Source organism: Ascaphus truei, chromosome 1 (assembly GCF_040206685.1).
Source record: "Ascaphus truei isolate aAscTru1 chromosome 1, aAscTru1.hap1, whole genome shotgun sequence".
In the NCBI taxonomy this organism is placed as follows: Eukaryota; Metazoa; Chordata; class Amphibia; order Anura; family Ascaphidae; genus Ascaphus; species Ascaphus truei.
The window spans coordinates 88,917,558-88,937,368 of record NC_134483.1 but is presented as its reverse complement, the minus strand read 5'-3'; the positions used below and the strand labels follow the sequence as shown (position 1 = coordinate 88,937,368).

Sequence of the window (19,811 nt, the reverse complement as noted above, 5' to 3'; positions counted from 1 at the left end):
TCACGATTCCTCTATCCTGAGGAACTCTTCAGTCTTCCATGCGTTCGAAGAGGGACATTTTGAACCTGGTTGGCTGCTGGGTGAGTACATATTTACATGTTCTAACACAAAACACATGTTGATTTAGGAATGTTGGCATTGTACAATTTGATCACTAATGTCAGCTTATGTGTGCTCCATTCATTATAGGTGACTCAGGATACGGAATTAGGCCGTGGCTCTTGACTCCGGTGCTAAACCCTCAAACTGAAGCAGAGGACAGGTACAATGCAGCCCATATATCTACAAGATCTGTTATAGAGAGGACATTTGGCCTACTCAAGACCAGGTTTAGGTGTCTGGACAGAACTGGTGGGGCTCTTCTATACAAGCCTCAAAAAGTGTCTGATATTATCCTTGCCTGTTGCATTTTGCACAATGTTGCACTCAGGCACAATGTACAGTCAGACCTAGCTGAGGCTTTGGTAGACGAGCATCCCACCCATGTAGCTGCTGAAAATGAACAAACAGCCAGTGGTGGCCAGACACGACAGAATCTCATCAATTCATTTTTTTCTTGTAAGTACAAACTCATATGTTCCTAGTACTACTTTTATAGTTTAATTATGTTATATTAACAATAATGTTTCTTTATATAACCTTCTGTTAGGACACAGATGAATATGGGTTGCACACCTTTCTTTTCTCTGCTGTGTGCACAAAGGGATGTGGCACCGGTATGTTATTGTTGCACAGGTTATATAATCCCTCTTCAATTGTACTTTAGTTGTGTGTATGTGAATACAACTTGGGTAACAAAGCAATAATATTTTAGCATTGTGTTATTCCTTATGCTAAGACAAAACACATATTATGCCCATAATCATTCATGCTTCTAGTATGCTTACATACAATGTTATTGGTGCAGTGTAACATGTACATCCATATGATGTGTACACCAGGCTGATTTACATTTTGAATGTCATGAAATATACATGGTGTTGTACATTTAACACCAAATACACACTTTGCTGTGTTGTTTACGGTACTGAAGATGGCATGTCAATGTTTGCAATTTATATATTGTTCCTTTGCATTATAGGTATATCTCCAGTATGACTGATCATGGTATGTATATTTGCTGACATCTCTCATAAGATGTGCCTACCTCAATCTTCCTATAATTATTGGAACTAAAAACCCAACATATTGGTTTAAACACAAATGTTACATATATGTACTTTCTGTATCATGTATATGCATTTAGCTACTCTTGAGGTTTCATGTGCATTGTATTACAAAATGATTACTCACATTTCATCACATTTTATGTATGTTTCCTTATAATTTCCATTAATGTAATATAGAGGTGGTTGGAGAAAAGGGGATAACTGTACTTATTTGTTTACTTACGGGAGCACATTCATCACTAGCATAGACAGACTTTTTAAGACAACTGTTTGTGTCTCTATCAATTGGTGTAGGATCCATGTATAACACCGACAAATGATAACACCAGCTTTATTATGGTAGCTTATATCATCATATTGACTATACTATGTATTTCTAAACGATTAATAAACACAGTAAACTATAGTTAGTTAGGTTAATGAAATATACACAGAAACGTACTTCATAACATGATGGTGATGTCATATTCAGAACATCATGCATTGGAGGGGACCATAACATCTGGCCAGTAACATTATTTGCTACAGTCCCAAACCATTTTATCTACATACCCATGTAACAAGAGATTTTAAAAATAAATGGCTACTTGGTTGTAAGTGTCCTTTACATTGGGAGAAGGAGTGGCTCACTGAGTAAAGACACACACTGGCACTGATAGTTTGAAGCAGGGGAGTCTGGTTCAATTCCCGGTGTGGGCTCCTTGTGACCTTGGCCAAGTCACTTTATCTCCCTGTGCCTCATGCGGCAAAAAAACATTTGTACGTTCCACGGGCCAGGGACCTCAGGCTGAAACATGTGTCTGTAAATCGCTGCGTACAACTAGCAGCCCTATACATGAACATGCTCATATTATTATTATTATTGTTACATAGTTTCGACAGTCATACGTTCCATTACATATTAGAATACACAAATGTGTTAGCAGAGTGGGAATGGTTGTTATATATAAAACACACCATGTCATAAAATGTTAGTAGTCATTAAAGAACACTCAATAAAAATTCATGAGGCACTCTTTTGCAACATCATTATGTTAATTAAGTGCTTATGCAATATAGGCATAAGGGTATCACATTTTTAATTGTTTGTTAATAAGCGCTGCAAGCAATATAAAATTAGTTCCATATGTAGTATAGTAGTCGGTGGCTCCTCCTCACAATCATCTCATATAAAGGTAGACTCTTCTGAAATCATACATTGATCCGATTGTATCTTCCCCGACATCTCTGAAATACAGCAAACACATGATGGTCAAAGATGGCACCTTACTAGATATGCATCCGTGACAACGCGTTACGCAGCTCTATATGATTGTGTAGATACACACGTCACTCACTTATATGTTAGAAGTAAAACTGTTCATCAGTATGTAATGTTTCTTTAAATTTGTAGCAGGCATAACTATGTATAAGAAGTGAACGTTGCCTGTATACTGAAAGATGTGCGCGCACATCTTTGTGTGCGCACGCACTTCACGCTTGGCTCCACTAACTGTTAGCGCATGCGCAAAACAAAGCGTACGTTGTGCGTTCAATACATGTTGAAAATACCAGTAAACATAACATCTTTATTTCAAATACAATGAAGACGAAACTACATTCGTTCTAAACGAGTACATCTGTATTCTTTTTAAACAGACGTGTTTGAACAGAAAGCACGGCCGATAACACAATGCGCAAATGCAATACGTGTGACGTCATGTTAAGCCAGCGTGAAACGCACGCTAACACTCCTCCCACTCAATTAACATTCGGCTAACGCCCAGGGTACGCCTACAAACACTGAGCCGCACGCATCACACACTGCAGTTACCGTTACTATAACAAAACATGACAGCCAATAGGCTTTGAGGCGCGCACGTCGCTTGGGGGCGGGACTTACATCACTAATCCTTTTTAAGGACGCCTTGGCCCATGACAAGGGTCCCACGTCATACGTGGTGGACCCGGTTTTCAATGTTGTAGATGTTGCATGATAACAAAACAGGTATGTGTTAGAGTAATGGTAAAATGTTGCTAATATGTTTAAAGGGATAGGAAAGTACGTATATTTATTCCGTCAGCAATGTGTACTACTCTTTCAGGTCCTACTATATTGTATTAGGAAACAATTTGTTTGTGATCGCTACATGTTATGCAGTCTGCAATGTTACGCTGTATCCACGCATTGAAAGTGAAAATGGTGGTTACAAAAAAAAAAAAAATTTAAACGCAGAGTCAACGCATAACGATTGTTATATTTACCATTCTTCTAGAATTAACTCTTCGCCTGGCTGCAACTGGTCGCTCCAGAAATGCAAGCCATTTTCATCCACGCTTAACCCAACCGCTGAATCCAGTATGGCACATATCTCCTCCAGGATGCGCTCATAGGAATCGCCACTGCTTTCTTCAAATAATTGGTCGGGAGGTAGGTTCATTTCTTCCGGTTCCCATTCCAATGCAATTTCAGCTGAAAGGCTTGGTACATAATCATAGTACTTTTGTTCTTGTACAATGTGGGTTTCAGGAATGGAGGCTGCAGATATTGCAGCACGTATCGATTCAAACGGATCAGTAGTAGCGGATACATTGCTATTGCCATTAGGAATAAATATGCCTTTCACGACAATATAAGTGCCGTCTTTCAGGATAAATTGTTTTTCCGGGGCAATCTTCCAGAAACCATAGGTGTGTTGTAGCTTATCCTGGTCACGTTCAAAAAAGTCATTACTTGATAAAGTGAATCTTATTGAGGAATTAAAATTCCGTGCATGCTTACGGTCTTGGTAATAAGGATATTTTGCTCGAATGAAATCATCGATTTGGCGTGTGCTTGCTTTCTGTCCGCGACTGTTCAAGATGGCTTCACAGATCATGTACTTATACCCTAAAAGGGGATTAATATTGTTAACGAATTCATCAGCCATGTCTGAGTAGCACAAAAGCTGTGTGCAGGTCTGTGTTATTTGCTCATCAAAATGAATGTGCTGAATGGCTAACAAACTCCTGTTTTTCCTTGTCAAGGTCAACAAAAGTAACTACTTTGACTCCTTATTTCAAACGCCAATTGGATTTGTTTGTCTAATTGGGTTAACAGTTGTGGTTCGTGATATGGGACGGTGGGAGAAACATTTCTCCTTCTTTTATCTCGTTTGTGAAAAACATCCCTAGACTGTGAATGCGTTCACATAGTGTTTTTTTGAAAACTAACAAAGAACAGTGTGTGAAAATATTTCTTAGCCAGGCATATCAGTAAAAACACACCTGCAAAAAGAAATGTTTTTTCCCCGCTTACATTTCTGTGTGTATGTGAAAGTCTGGTTAACTCCCTGTCTGCATGAGTTTAAATACGTGTGTATATATATATATATATATATATATATATATATATATATATATATATAAATATATCTCTTATAAAAATATATATATATTTATATATAATATTTTTTTTTTTTTTATATTGCAGGAGTACACACAACATTGATGGCATTAAGTATACCTTGTATGAAACCTATTTAAATGGTGAGAAACATGATTGAATTAAGTAATAAACATTTGTTTAAGCACAATACTGTTAGAGTCTCATACTTAGGATATTTCTCAAACATTAGGCCTGTATTATTAAAATAGTGTGCTTTCACAAGGAACCATGAAGTGTATTACTTTGTGTATACCAGTTTATATAGTACTATATATATATATATATATATATATATATATATATATATATATATATATATATATATATACACACATATACATATATATATACACACATATACATATATATATACACACATATACATATATATATACACATATATACATATATATATACACATATATACATATATATATACACATATATACATATATATATACACATATATACATATATATATACATATATATATATATATATATATATATATATATATACACACACTCACACTCACTCAGTGTGTGTGTGTGTGTGTGTGTGTGTATATATATTATTATACATTCTGAGATGTTATAGAAACGAACACACAACTGATTAAAGGACAAAATTACAATGGCCAAGCAAGGCAAAGGTAAGTAATAATTTACACATAATCCTGCTGTACACGTACAAGAAAGATGTTTGCACTTACTTAGGTGTTTTAATAATTGCATGTGACTAATATGCATATGCAATTCTTACATCAATTAACACACCCAAATGCAATGTTTTGCTGCAAAGTCAATGGCAGCTTCTCTAAACTTAGCAACTGGCTCCTGGTGGACCATTACTGAACAGACGATTACAACATAAATATTTATAACACAATTAATTATGAGTGTTAACATTTCCAAAACTTCACGTGTACAAGAACATAGTTGAAAGTTTGGAAACAACACAGTCTTCAGCATACATACAATAGTAATTAGATAATCTGAAGTCAACAAAACAAGGCCAAAGACATATTTTCTGAATTATAACATTTATTTTTTTTGTTCCTTTTGCGAGCGAGTAACAGGCCTGCTTGTTGTCTCTTGAATTTTCCTTTTTCTTTTGCCACCAACTTTAGGCACAACAGAGCCACTTTGAGTGGCCTCTGGCACTTCACGGGCAGGGCTTGTGGCCAGTGACTGTTCACCTACGGGGCTTGTGGCCAGTGACTCACCTACAGGGCTTGTGGCCAGTGACTCACCTACAGGGCTTTTGGGCAGTGATTCACCTACAGGGCTTTTGGGCAGCGATTCACCTACAGGGCTTTTGGGCAGCGATTCACCTACAGGGCTTTTGGGCAGCGATTCACCTACAGGGCTTTTGGGCAGCGACTCACCTACAGGGCTTTTGGGCAGCGACTCACCTACAGGGCTTTTGGGCAGCGATTCACCTACAGGGCTTTTGGGTAGTGACTGTTCACGGACAGGGCTTGTGCCCAGTGACACATGTGAGCAAGTTGGTAGACACTGCACAAGTGATGGTTGGTCTGTTTCATGTGTGTCTTTTGTTGTTTTTGACCAAAAACTGGTCAGTAGTAACTGCTTGTATTTTGTTTTTGTGGGCTCCTTTGTAGGTGTCAGCTGCTGATTTTGTACAGATGGCAGTGGTAGTATGTCGTCAGGAACCTGCACAGCAATCTCTGCTACTTGACCGGTAACATTTGGGCCTGGTGAATGAATATCAGATGAATGTGGTGAAAACTGACCTGCATGAACAGATCCTGGCTGGGAGGTGTTGAATTGTGGTACATTAGTCATTCTCCAGTAATTAGCTTGTGTTTGCTGAACAACTAATGCTTCGAATGAGGTGTTGATTTTTTGCAACTGTTTAGGCACTTCAATGAAGACTCTGTGGAGATGTGCCAATTGTGATACTGTTTCTTCCTGCAGTCCAATCATCCTTTCCAGCACTGTCATCATGTCTGAATGGCGACGATTTTCTGCGTCCACTATTTTTCCCTCTGAAGCTACAATTGCATCGTATGTGGAAGTTGATGGACGATTTGGCGGTACAACAGTTTCTATTGGCACCTCTTCATGGTCACATGATTGTATTTCAGTCTCTTCTGTGGCGTCATCCTCATCATACTCATCATCCTCATCACCATGATGTTCTAAAAAGAAATGTACACATTATTAAATGGCATGTTAATGTATGCTGTGTTACTATGTAATTGTACTATGTCCTAAGTAACACCTAACATGTTAGCATACGTTTTATAACCTCATTAAAAACTACCTTGACTTACGAATAATGTTTGGACTCAGTATGAAATATGAATGAATGAAAAGTTGCTCTAAACTCAGAAGTCCTACATGATAATTAACATCACTAACACAATACATGTTGCCTTACACTTAATTTTCACTGACACTAAGTAATCCTATTTAAAGAAGATGTGCAAAACAAATAATGCACATGACAACATAACATATAGAAGAGCACATATTATATGGCCAGCAAATGATACACTCACCTTCTAGTAGTGTTGAGCTGGCTGACCCAGGTGAAGACACTTGTTCCATCTCAGGTGACACATGTCCTCCAGGGGCAACTATATATAACAATAACATAAGTTTTACATTTACATGTGTAAATATTGAACAAACACTTATTGTATGTTCTGTATTTATGATTAACTAACAACATCAGTTCCTTAACCGAAAATGTGTGTGAAAGTGAACATAAATAGTTGTAATAACACTGTACATGCCTGTGTACTTAGAATTTTTGAGTTCCCTAACATACAACATACTATGTTTCTGCAGTAATGCGTGAGGATAAATAGATTAAATGAGTACATAAAAATCATATGTTGTGTAGTGATATCAGTATCATAATGTACATAACTATCATGAGATGACCATTCACAATGGTTATCATGAAGGTGGTCATATTGCAAAAAGTGTTGTTTTTGGTAGAGGATATGTGTGGTACATTAATCGAAGATGTGGCACACCTGAATGTGGCTGTGACTCAACAAGACAACACATGCAGTGTGTGATAATGTGTCTTTCATAGTAGTTCAACTATAGATATGAGTGAACTAATGTGTGACGTACGCTTTGATAAGTAATGAGTTGTTGGGGCATTTAGTAGCTAGAGTTAAGCTTTCAAATGAGTGTGATTAACTTCAGTTGTGCTATTCAGGTTGTAAGAAAGGTATTCCCTTCCCCAAAAAGCCTAATCAGCCACACCTTTCAATGACTTGAAACAGGTGCAAATGGTGTGAACTAAGTTGACCGTGAAATGAGGCTGTAATTAGTGTGTGTGCTGAACCCCACCCCCTCTGTTGAAGTGTATGCTGTGATGAGATATTAATTGCAGCTGCTTTAACACAATGGTAGATGAGCTAAGTAGTCATCTGCAGTGTTTAAGTTATGAAAACAATGACATAACATATGCTACGTGTGCCTCATTATGCTGTCTGTATATGACATAAAGCAAAAATGGACCTTTTCATAAGCAACTATAGATGTGTTAGTGCCAGTGATGTTTGTAGGCCGTTACATGCAATTTCTTTGATGCATGCTTAAAATAGGCAGTAATGTCATGTTTGTCGGAGTAAAATCAATAAAATACACAATAACATGATACATATTTCTGTTCTGTACCTGTAGCTACTAATAATTTCTCATGAACATGTGTTACACGTGTACTACCCTGTTGTTCCCCATCTTCGCCCACCATCAATTGCTTCCACTGCAGCTATGCATTTTGGGAATTCACATGTAAATGAGCACGCAATGGCACGTGCTATATTAGTTACTGCTTTTAGTAGGACTACTACATATATGTCTATTTTGAGATATATATATACAGAATCAGACATATACATATATAGATGCAGGTATGCTTATATTGTGAAGACAGTATAAAAAGCAGTGTAACTATGCAAAATAACTGTAAGCAACGACACGCCTAGTACAGTAATATTTATCACCTGATGGAAATTGTGACGGATAAATTCCAATGTCACGGTCACCAGCCAAGCCTTCCACGATGACGGTAAGTAATTTTGGCCGAAGCAGCTCCTCCAATGGAGTCAATATGAGACGTTGTGGTGTGGGCCCACCTCCAGTGCCAGTAGCATGCACGCGTTGGTCTTGTATTTTCTTTTTCAATTTGGACCTAATATCATCAAATCTTTTCCGACAATGATACTTGTCCCTGACACTATTCCCACAGGCATTGACACCAATGACTATTGTGTCCCACATTTCTTTTTTGCTTGCTGCACTTGTCCGCCCTTGAAAAACATATAAAAGATATGAGGTAAATGAATAATAATATAAGCACCAGTTTCCTACACTGCTAGCTGTTCCAAGTGATAGCAAACATGCTGTTTTATGTGTAATATGTGCAGCACATGAGCATTCACTACTAAACCTATACATGTAAGCAAGGTTGCATTCATATTGTATGCAGTTCTGGCAAATTGACCGCCTGTGTTTATTTGTCCTTGTAAGGCATGATAAAAAGCTGTGTTTCCACACTAATGAACATAGAAAGATATTGTGTACCCATATTTGCATATGAACAAAACTCAGATGACCTAGGATCACATGTATTTGAATAATAAATGTAAAGTTACACTTACCTACTAAATGTCCATATATACTGTCATAGTGCTCCAGAATGCCAGTGACAAGAGCCCTATTTTCCTGGTCATTGAAGCGAGGATTACGTGGCTTCTCCACACGTTTTTTCCGAGCAGGTTTAGGGTCAGAGCTTGGCTGGTGCTGACTGGACTCTCCTTCTTCCAATGGAAGAGCCTCCAAAAGCTGGCCACCAGCAAGCACGCCACCACCAGACACCCCATCAGCAACTGCGCCACCAGCAGCACTCCCAGCACCAGCACTCCCACTCCTAGCACCAGCACTCACACTCCTAGCACCAGCACTCACACTCCTAGCACCAGCACTCACACTCCTAGCACCAGCACTCCCAGCACCAGCACTCCCACTCACAGCAACAGCACTCCCACTCCCAGCACCAGCACTCCCACTCACAGCAACAGCACTCCCACTCCCAACAACAGCACTCCCACTCCCAGCAACACCACTCGCAGCACCAGCACTCCCACTCCCAACAACAGCACTCCCACTCCCAGCAACACCACTCGGTGCACCAGCAACATCACTCCCCTGAACAGAACGTTCACTCCGACGCGTACTCGCACGAGTAGCACTCCCACTCCCACCAGCATCACTCTTCCCACGCTTTGCGGGCATACTTCCAGCACTCACAAAAAACAGACAAGAAATGTACAGGCAATCACACGACCCACTTCCACATATAAAACAAGACAAAGATGTAAACAAAACAACAAAGGACAAAGCTCACCCAATACACAACAAGTCTCTCAGTCAATATGCAAATGTTCAATCGTCCAGCTCTGTGCGTCTCTCTCTCTCTCTCACTCCCAACAACACAGAGAATGATTAGCAGTACACGTTGCCTTTAAATATGGCGCACAATCAAAAACATGCTTGTTTCGCCTGATTCAGCAAGATTTGTGATTGTGCAACCTAACAGCACCCCGCCACGCACGCCGATACACCTGTGTGTGATCGGCTCATCATCGTGAGAGTGGGCGGATTTGTTTTCGGGTTGATTTTGAATGTATTCGGCACTTACTGCATACGGAGAGGGAAAACCGCCAATAACATGACTAATCGATAAGCTTGCCGATTTCACATAATCGTCGCTTACTGCATGAGGCCCAGACACTCCAATTAAGGGCGCCAAACATCACTATCACAGTTTATTGAATAACCACCATTGGGTCTTTTTTTCTTCTCTTGTAATGTTATTATCTCCAATAAATGAAGTAATAAAGGGAGACCTTTTATTTAATTTAGAGGGATATCTGACATATCATGTTTTTACATTTCCCTGTGCTGAGAAGAGAAGTCGAAGGTGTGGTTTATCCATAGATTGCCAAAACAGCTTTGAAAAATACTGAGTGAGTGTCCTTTAAAACTACCCTATTGATTTAACGTCCTACTTAACTGCCTATACGTTTAAAAAAAAAAATCAGGACATGGGGTGTAATACATCTAATGATTTACAATTTCTTTACTTGGATGAGTAATACTTATTGTATTTTCTGCAATTACTTCTAGAACATTCCTCAAAGTTTACATTCAGTTTTGTCAGTGGAGCAAAACAAATGACAGATTTACAAGTAAACAGATGTTTTATTATTTTTCATTGAAAGTAATTACATTTAGGCTCAAAAGCCTTGTTGCAACAATAAGAATAATATATGCCCAGGTAGATACACTAGCCAATAGCCAGACATGATACCAAACAGAGGAAGGAATGTAATTTTTAGTGACTGCAGTTACTGTGATTAGGACTGAATAATTATGCAATTTTCAAAAATCATAGATGTGAGACGTTTAAAATATATTTGAAGGTTAATATTATTCCAAAATAGAAAAGTACATTACATTATGAGATTGGAATAAAAAGTAACTTGTGCTAAAACAAAACTGATAAGAGAACATGTGCTCACATTTTGAGTAATTACCACTGTACATATTGCACAAATGCTTTTTTGTGCACTTCATCATTACCCTACAGTTTAATATTATGATAAAAAGAAGGGAATTGTGTGTGTGTATATATATATATATATATATATATATATATATATATATATATATATATATATATATATATATATATATATTTGGTGAGACCAATTTATTTTCAATCATTGAAATTATCTATACAGCCATTAATGATTGCTCATGCTAAAACATATTTAAGGTTTATGGCATATCTTTTCTAGTTTTCTATGTATATCTGTAGAGCTAAAAATGATATATACTGTATTTTTAAGTAAAAACAAGATTTATTGTCATTTAAAGTAATGTATTCTAAAAATAAATCAGGGGAGCCCCTTTCTCCTTGCCATATAAGAAACACATCATCGATGTAAAGCTGTCAGAGCACATGCTTAATTGGTCTTCCCACCATCCCATAAAGAGATTTACAGAGCTTGGTGTGAATCACGGCGTTCTGGTACACATGAATATAAAACCAATTTCAAACCAAAAAGAATGATGTTGTAATTTAAATCCTATTCCATTTATTAAAAGAACAGTCTATTCTTCCATTTTTTTTTTTATCTTTGGCACCCTTGATCATAACTTATATTAGTATATAACTGTATTGTGACATCAAAAGTAACCAAGAAATATTCTTTATTCCAATGTGAGATACTGCATCTACAAAATGTAATATTTGTCTTGTATACTTCAAGTACGATTTCAACGTTGTTACACGTTTTGTAAATACAAATCTATGTATAATGAGATAGATTGTGTGCTAAAGATTTGATCCTTTATTCTACTAGCCCCCCAAAGGGATGCATTTTTTTATTTTGATGTATTGGTGGAAGGAAATAAACACTAGTTGATAAGGGATACCTCCCTAATGGGTGCTCTAATGCGTGGCCAGATGGCAGTGGAATGTAAAATGCAAACAGAAACCCCTAATGGGGTATGATGCAGGAACAGATGCGAACACCCTTTAACTCCCAGTATAGCAGTACGTCTACCAGCCTATTGTATGTGTGGTGTCCGTAGCCCCTGAACATAAATAGCATACCACACGGAGCTCCAGTACTCGGAAACAAACAACCGCTTACCGTAACCGTCTTGGACTTCCGTCTTCTCGTGGTGATCCCTCTCCAGGTGGGTCCTGAATGTCCCTTGGCTCTGCTGTACAAGGGGGTAATATCACTCTGCACCGCACTGGCTGGGAAAAAACAACTCACTGCTTACTTTCTTCAATAGTATATACTCACACCGCAGGAACTTGCTTTGCTCCGGTGTGTGTTGGGAGGGGCTCCTGTTCCAATGCGTGCTTCTGTCCCGGAGGGGACATACTGTAGATGCAGAAAAAAACGAAATGAACACAGCTGATATAAAAGTGCAGGAGGCAAGTCTAATGAAAAAAATTTATTGGGGCATTTTAGCCAAAATTTAAAAACTACAAACGAATCCTCTGACGCGTTTCTCGCCTCTAGAGCGCTTTGATAAAGCCCTAGAGGCGAGAAACGCGTCAGAGGATTCATTTGTAGTTTTTAAATTTTGGCTATCATGCCCGAATAAAAATGTTTTCGTTAGACTTGCCTCCAGCCCTTTTATATCAGCTGTGCTCATTCCGTTTTTTTCTGCATCTGAAACACTAATGGTTAGATCCTCAGAGATCCGTTATGACTTAATGAGGGATCCGTTAAGTGCTAGCCGGGATCTTCAAAGCTCAGTAAAAATGTGTTACATGCTTTTTTCAGCCGTAACGAGCCCTTGCGTTACTATAATAGACTTTAGTGCTAACGATATGCAAAAGAGGTGTCCCCCCTAACAACGCATACCTACAGAGCTCTGTTCTAGTTAACGCAGGGATTTAACATAATGTTAGATAGCGCATCGCGCAAGGTGATGTTACTCACATCCAGTCCCTGAAATAGGTCTATTACAGGGATAAGTGTAAGACCACAGTGAGGCTGTGTAACAACTGCGCAACGGATTTTGGGGGGAAATGCAAAAAAATCCGGGAAAAAGGTTTGGGCGGATTCGCCCATCTCTAGTCATAACCCACTACAGGATGTTGGGGGAAGTCAGCAGCATGGAAGGGAAATGTACATGACCAGGAAGGCTACCAGGTGGTACCCCTCTCCCCCGCCCTGAACCCACATGTAATGAACGACTAAAGACAGGAAACAGGAACGAGAGGTAAAATGGTCATGGCTATTTATTTATACAGAAAACCTAAGTGGGGCAACTGCCACTCTCTGCCAGAGTGCTCCTTTGACTGTAGGGGGAGGGGACGGTCAGCCGGCCCTCGAACCGCTGACCTCGTGTTGCCTACTCGAGCGGGCTTTCGAGGTCATGGATAACTGACCTGGTCCACTTGTACTCCACCCGGGCTCAAACGGCCCTGCTCCCAGTCTGACAAAAACAAGCACCTACCCCCCAAGAGCCGCCACGACAAAGGCAAAACTGATCAATGACCCCTTCTGCTCGGAACCTCGTTCTTTTCACTCAGCACAGTATCAGCAGTTAATACTGCAACAGAACAAAGAAACATTAGAACCGCATGCAATACATACATACAATCAATATGTTTACCTTACGGGGAATACAATGGCACTGCTAAACATTTAGCTGCTGGTTGTTACATGATTGCCCTACACTACCTAAAAGGATTGGTGGGTAGGAATCGTCTGTTGGGTAGCAAAGAGGCCGTGCTGCCCGTCAGCCTGGCCTTACATAGGCCCTCTGGAAACCCCTCCCCTAGCGGGGGAGGGAGATGTGGGGGCGGGCCAGCGAGGTGAAGGCTAGCCCGCCGCCGGTCATTAGACCCTCCGCCTATGGCCGGGGGGGGGGGGGGCGCTTTATGTAGATCTCTTTCTGCGTAGATCATTTAGATAAAGTATGTGCAAATTAGCATGATCCAGTAAGAAAGTGACAATACAAAGGTCCGAAATGTTTTTTCAAAGTATACGTCCTTGGGCAGTAAACAAACATCTACTTAATTTTAGTAATAATTAGGTCAAAGGAAACCAACAATGTCTGACTATGAATAGTAGAAACAACTTATTCATTCATCGGCTACTGACCATATTTAAATGCTTATGAAAATAAAGGCACAACATTTAGGTTGCATTATTTTTATGAATACATAGCAAATACATAGCAAAATGGCATGGGAAAATAATTAACATACATGCATAATCAGGGAAAGGAAAGAATCCCTATAGATAACACTCAACCTCTACTGAAAAAAATAATATATTAATTTAATTGTAATTGTTGGGGAAAACACATATGTACTTAAAACTAAACGACGTTTGAAGAACCAGACATTGAGCCCCAAATGGGTCCCAACAGTGGGGGCCTCTCCTCTATCTGTGTATGTATTAACATACATACAGTATGGACCAAAGTAATGGCTATTTATCAAAGAAAATGGGCTACAAAACTGTAAATGAAACACCTGATTGATCAATTCTAGTCCTTGCTTTAATACTGTGATAAATATCTTTTTTTGGTTAAGCATATTACATTCTCAACTTTTACAATGTGGAGATCATATTTTATAGTATGCACTGATTTTTTTTTATAATTAGTGAATTAAATACAATTCCTAGCCATATATGATTTGTTGTTTCTTTCCATTCTTATGTGAAGGAAGTTATAACTCTAATGTGCATATTTTATATTGATCATTTTAGAAATTCAACCTTATACTGCCTCCCTTTCTCTTCTTTTGAGGGCTTTTCAATCCATTAAAGGCTACAGAGTTATATCGTAACATAGTTACATAGCTACATAGTAGATGAGGTTGAAAAAAGACATATGTCCATCAAGTACAACAATGCTAAATTTAGACTACAGATACTTATCCCATAATTATATTTAATGTATATTGATCCAGTGAAAGGCAAAACAACAACAAAAATGAAACATTATCCAGTGATGTCTCATAAGGTGAAAATAAATTTCTTCCTTACTCCAATAATGGCAACCAGATTTCTCCCTGGATCAACATCCTTCCTACAGTATGTTTACTTATTTTTTATGTAATGGTTTTACGGGCCCCCACCCAATCTCACATTGGCCCCTGTGGTCTACTGGCCCCATTACATGTCTGTATGTCGTGTGGTGCACCTGCTGGCTTACAGGACTCCTGAGTCTCCCACTTGGTTGGTATGGGGATATCAGCATGACAGGCATCTGAGGTAGTGTGATCTGAGTCTTACTCACATACGATGCAGCGCCTCCACCCCATCAGGATCTCTGCGGCTGCAGGGAGAAGTGTCTGATGGGGACCTCCTTCTGGGTGCCTCCTTCTGTGTAATAACTTCACTCTCACACAGCAAGGATCTTGTGAAACTGGGCATCTTTATTGCATGTTCAGGCAGACTGCCACTCATAGCGGTCGTCCTAGCCTCTCATTTTGGTGGAGTGCATCCCTCTCAGAAGTTCCTCCTCTCTCTCAAAAAAGTTTGATCACCTCTCCTCTAAGGGAGATCACCATCTGTGTCAGGTCCCTGATCACAGTGGGTAAGTAACTGGTCTTAGATCTGACAGCCTTGAACGTGAACCCAGACTTAACACTTGCCCTTAGGCTAAAACACTAACGTTTGGCAGTTCAGTGTCTTATATAGACTCAGAAAACAGCCACACCTCTTGTGTCACTAACAGTGGACACAAAGCATGTTACCACTCCCCTTGTATACATATGACACCTCACCAGGGTGTGAGGGCAAACCTCCATGATTGTTGCTGGCAACCCTGCATACTTACCAGGTTTACTGCCAGCATGAAAAAGAGCTGTATACAATTTTTATACATGGCTACATGTATATTCCTGTATACCTTTCCTTTCTAAAAAGATGTCCAGCATTTTTTTAAACAGATCTTTTGTATCTGCCATCACAGTCTCCACGGGTAATGAATTCCATATTTTAACTGCCCGTACTGTAAAGAACTCTTTTCTTTATCGCTGGTGAAATCTCCTTTCCTCCAACATTAATGTATGACCCTGTGTCGTTTGTACTCCCCTTGGGATGAATAACACTTTTGAAAGTTTCCTTGTATTGACCCTAAATATATTTGTATATATAGTTATTATATTCCTCCTTAGACACTGTTTTCTTATGTAAATAAATCTAATTTAGCCAGTCTCTCTTCATAAGTCAGATTTTCCATCCCCTTTATTAATTTGGTAGCTCTTCACTGTATTTTCTCTAGTTCCATAATGTCTTTTTTTATGGAGTGATGCCCAAACCTGTACTTCATATTCAAGGTATCGTCACTTTATACTATGGCGATAATTATGCTTACTCCCCTTCCATCCATACCACGTTTAATACAAGATAAAATCTTATTTGCTTTTGCAGCTACTGCCTGACATTGGGCACTATAACTAAGCTTGCTTTCTACAAGCACTCCTAAATCCTTCTCCAAGAAGGATTGATTTAAGCTTGTCCAATTTAATTTGTAAGTAGTCTGTTTATTCTTGTTTGCCACGGTATATATTGCCAAATGCATAACCTTACATTTATCTGTATTAAACCTCATCTGTCATTTACTGTACCTGCCCAAGTTTCCAAATCATCCAATTCCTTCTGGAGAGAAATGACATCCTGCTCTGATTTTACTATCTTACACAATGTATTTAGTTTGCTCTGTATGCCATCATAAAGGTAATTAATAAACAAGTTAAAAAGTAGGGGTCCCAGTACCAAACTTGAGTTACTCCACATAGAACCTTTTCAGGTTGGGCTACAGTTATATCTATGACAACTCTCTGTTGTATGTACTGTATGTATGTATATATATATATATATATATATATATATATATATATATATATATATACAGTGGTTGACAAATCACCAAAAAATCTACTCGCCACACAAAAAAATCTACTCGCCACCTAGTACCAAACGTGTGCTGCTTGGGCCAATATTTACTCGCCCGGGGCTTAAATCCACTCGCCCGGGGCGAGCAAATGTATAGGTTTGTCGAACACTGTATATATATATATATCTTTATTTATATAGCGCCATTAATGTACATAGCGTTTCACAGCAGTAATATACGTAACAATCATATAAATAACGAATAATACAAATAACACATAATGGGAAGGAGTGCTTCAGACATAAAATTGACACATAGGAAAAGGAGTCCCTGCCCCAAAGAGCTCACAATCTAATTGGTAGGTAGGAAGAACATACAGAGACAGTAGGTAGGTGTTCTGGTAAGTGCGCCTGCAAGGGGCCAAGGTCGATGTATGAGGTGTAAAGTATCAGCCACGGAGCTACTCATATGCTTCGATAAGGAGATGTGTTTTAAGATGGGTTTTAAAGGTGGATAGAGAGGGTGCTAGTCGGATATTGAGGGGAAGGGCAGTCAGTGAGAAAGTCAGTGAGAAAGAGGTTTTATTATGATCGCACTTATTAGGCATTTAAAGGGTGTCAGTTTGGGGGCCGACCCATCTGATTGTCTGCCGCCTACAAATACGCGCGGATGACGCTGTACGTGACCTCCTGACGAAGCACGTGGTGCGAAACGCGTAGAGGTCACGACAGGTCATCCTGCGCGTGTTTCCTGACAAGCTGAGACGGAGCCTGCAAGAGGCACAAGCGGTGCGTTCCATCTTCACGGTGTCGAGATCCGGATCCCTTTGAAGACACCGTGAACCCGCATTTCTGCCTCAGTGTAAGTGTCCGTCTCCCCTTGCCAACTGTTCATACTTCTATGGCGGTTTCATTCCAAATCGTTAGTTAGAATTTCATTTTTTACTTATCAGATGTATTTTTACTGTGTATTTTTACTGTGTTTTGTATGTTGTACTGTTTAAGGTTCAGTTAGCATCAGAGGTCACAATCCACGATCACTGTGTCTTAGCTTTATAGCATTTATTGCTGAGGTGGGTTGGATCCCCTCAGTATCTGTGTGTATTTTTAATAAATTACCATTAATTAATCCCTGGTGCGCATTTGTGCATTTTTTCGTACCTTGTTTTTCAGGGTGTCTTCCCCCCTCTCTTAGGGGGGATCACATTTGAAGTAGGAGCCTTTGGGGAGACGCTCCATGCACGTGCTGCAAAGGGATTTTCCACATTGTATTACTACAGCACGAGCGCTGAATATCTTGCCTTTTCTGCTTAATACATCTGCCTTTACCTTATCTCCAATAACTTCCTGTCCATCGAACACTGAAAGGGTCCTATATTTTCTTTTCTAATCTTTGTTATTGATGTACTTAAATAACTTTTTTGAGTTGATCTTACTTTCTATTACAATCCTTTTTTCGTTTAAAATTGATTGCCCATTTGCAACTTTTGTTACATTCCTTATAATTCTGATATGATGCCTCTGTCCCTTCTGACTTTAAGAATCTAAGGCATAGATCCTCGGAGCTCTGGCAATTTTGACCTACTAACGTTAAATTACCGAAATAGGGAACAGTGTTATTTTTCTTATTATTAATGGGGATCCTCAAAGCTAATGATATGCAAAAATAATATCTATTCTTCAAAGTAGTAGCGCTATTAGCGGTGATTTGCATGTCTCACTGCACATGCGGATTGATCAAACTTTAAGGTGCGTTATTAAGGCAGTGCTATTAACAGGGAATTTTGTGTGCGTTACCAAAAGCTAATGCAAATCTTGTTATAATATTAAGAATTTTTTACTTTTTCACTTAATTACATGGTATATAATGTAATAATGACAGTATAAAGTATGGGTGTGCAATAATGTATAGCCATACATATTAATTAATATATAATCTTTATTAATGTGAAATTAGAATAAATGACGGAAGAATGTCCATAATTTATTTTAATTGTACATTAATAAAAATGAAATATGAATGTATATTGTTGAGGTCTGTATGAATATACATTAATGTACACCCTTACTTTAAACAGTAATTATTACATTATATACATACTGTATAATTAAGTGAAAAACATGTCACTTTAATCACTAAAAACCATAACATAGTTTATGATGTGTTTCAGACATTTATATGATCAATAATATATATCTTTGCATGACACGTAACTTTTTGTAAAGAAAGGGTTAAGTCCTAAGCTTATTACTTTTAGGCTATTCCAAAAAAATAACTCAATGATAATCAGGCTCTGGATATGAGTAATTGCAGCTTTTTGAAGGTGCTAAATATCGTAGTGTTATTATGATGTGCTAACATTAACGGAGGTCTGAGGAGCTCTGTTGTTGGGTAAACTGCTCATGACAATATGCTTTGCATATGAATATGCATAACATCCACTACAATTGACCAATCTGTTATCTTTAAGGAAAATGCCAGGACTTTGTTACATTTATATTAACGGAACGTTAAACAATGGGCGACCTTCTGAGGATCTACCCTTTATGCCTGCCTCTTCCTTTCAATTTCTTCCCCTGCCTGTTAATTTACCCCCATTGGTTTAGACTTGTTTCTTTTATATTTATTACCCAAGGGTATGCACTGTGTGCTGGTCCAACAATGTTTTAAGTACTGCCCATTTATCTTCCAAATTTTCCCTGCAAAAACATCATCCCAATGTATTCCTTGTAGATTATCTCTCAATTTATTAAAATCTGCCTTTATAAAATGTAAACTCTTTGTTGAACCCTA

General features: G+C 38.6%; 2 protein-coding genes across 2 annotated transcripts in view; one reads left to right on the top strand and one right to left on the bottom strand.

The window, feature by feature from the left end:
* SV2C (synaptic vesicle glycoprotein 2C) overlaps positions 1 to 19,811 on the top strand; it is a 298,491-nt gene that overhangs the window by 34,175 nt on the left and 244,505 nt on the right. The gene's annotated exons all lie outside the window — the stretch shown is intronic.
* On the bottom strand, positions 4,776 to 7,185 carry LOC142470554 (uncharacterized). Its single transcript, XM_075577546.1, has 3 exons — positions 7,103 to 7,185; positions 5,986 to 6,739; positions 4,776 to 4,788 (listed from the first exon to the last, which is right to left on the bottom strand). The coding sequence occupies exons 1-3, from the start codon at positions 7,149 to 7,151 to the stop codon at positions 4,776 to 4,778; spliced, it is 816 nt and encodes a 271-aa protein (XP_075433661.1). The 5' UTR covers positions 7,152 to 7,185.

Bases quoted from the DNA above. Each gene is read 5' to 3' on its own strand.
- LOC142470554 (XM_075577546.1), bottom strand. From the start codon at position 7,151: ATGGAACAAGTGTCTTCACCTGGGTCAGCCAGCTCAACACTACTAGAA. The intron at 6,740-7,102 runs GTGAGTGTATCA...ATTTCTTTTTAG, and splicing joins CAGCTCAACACTACTAGAAG to AACATCATGGTGATGAGGAT.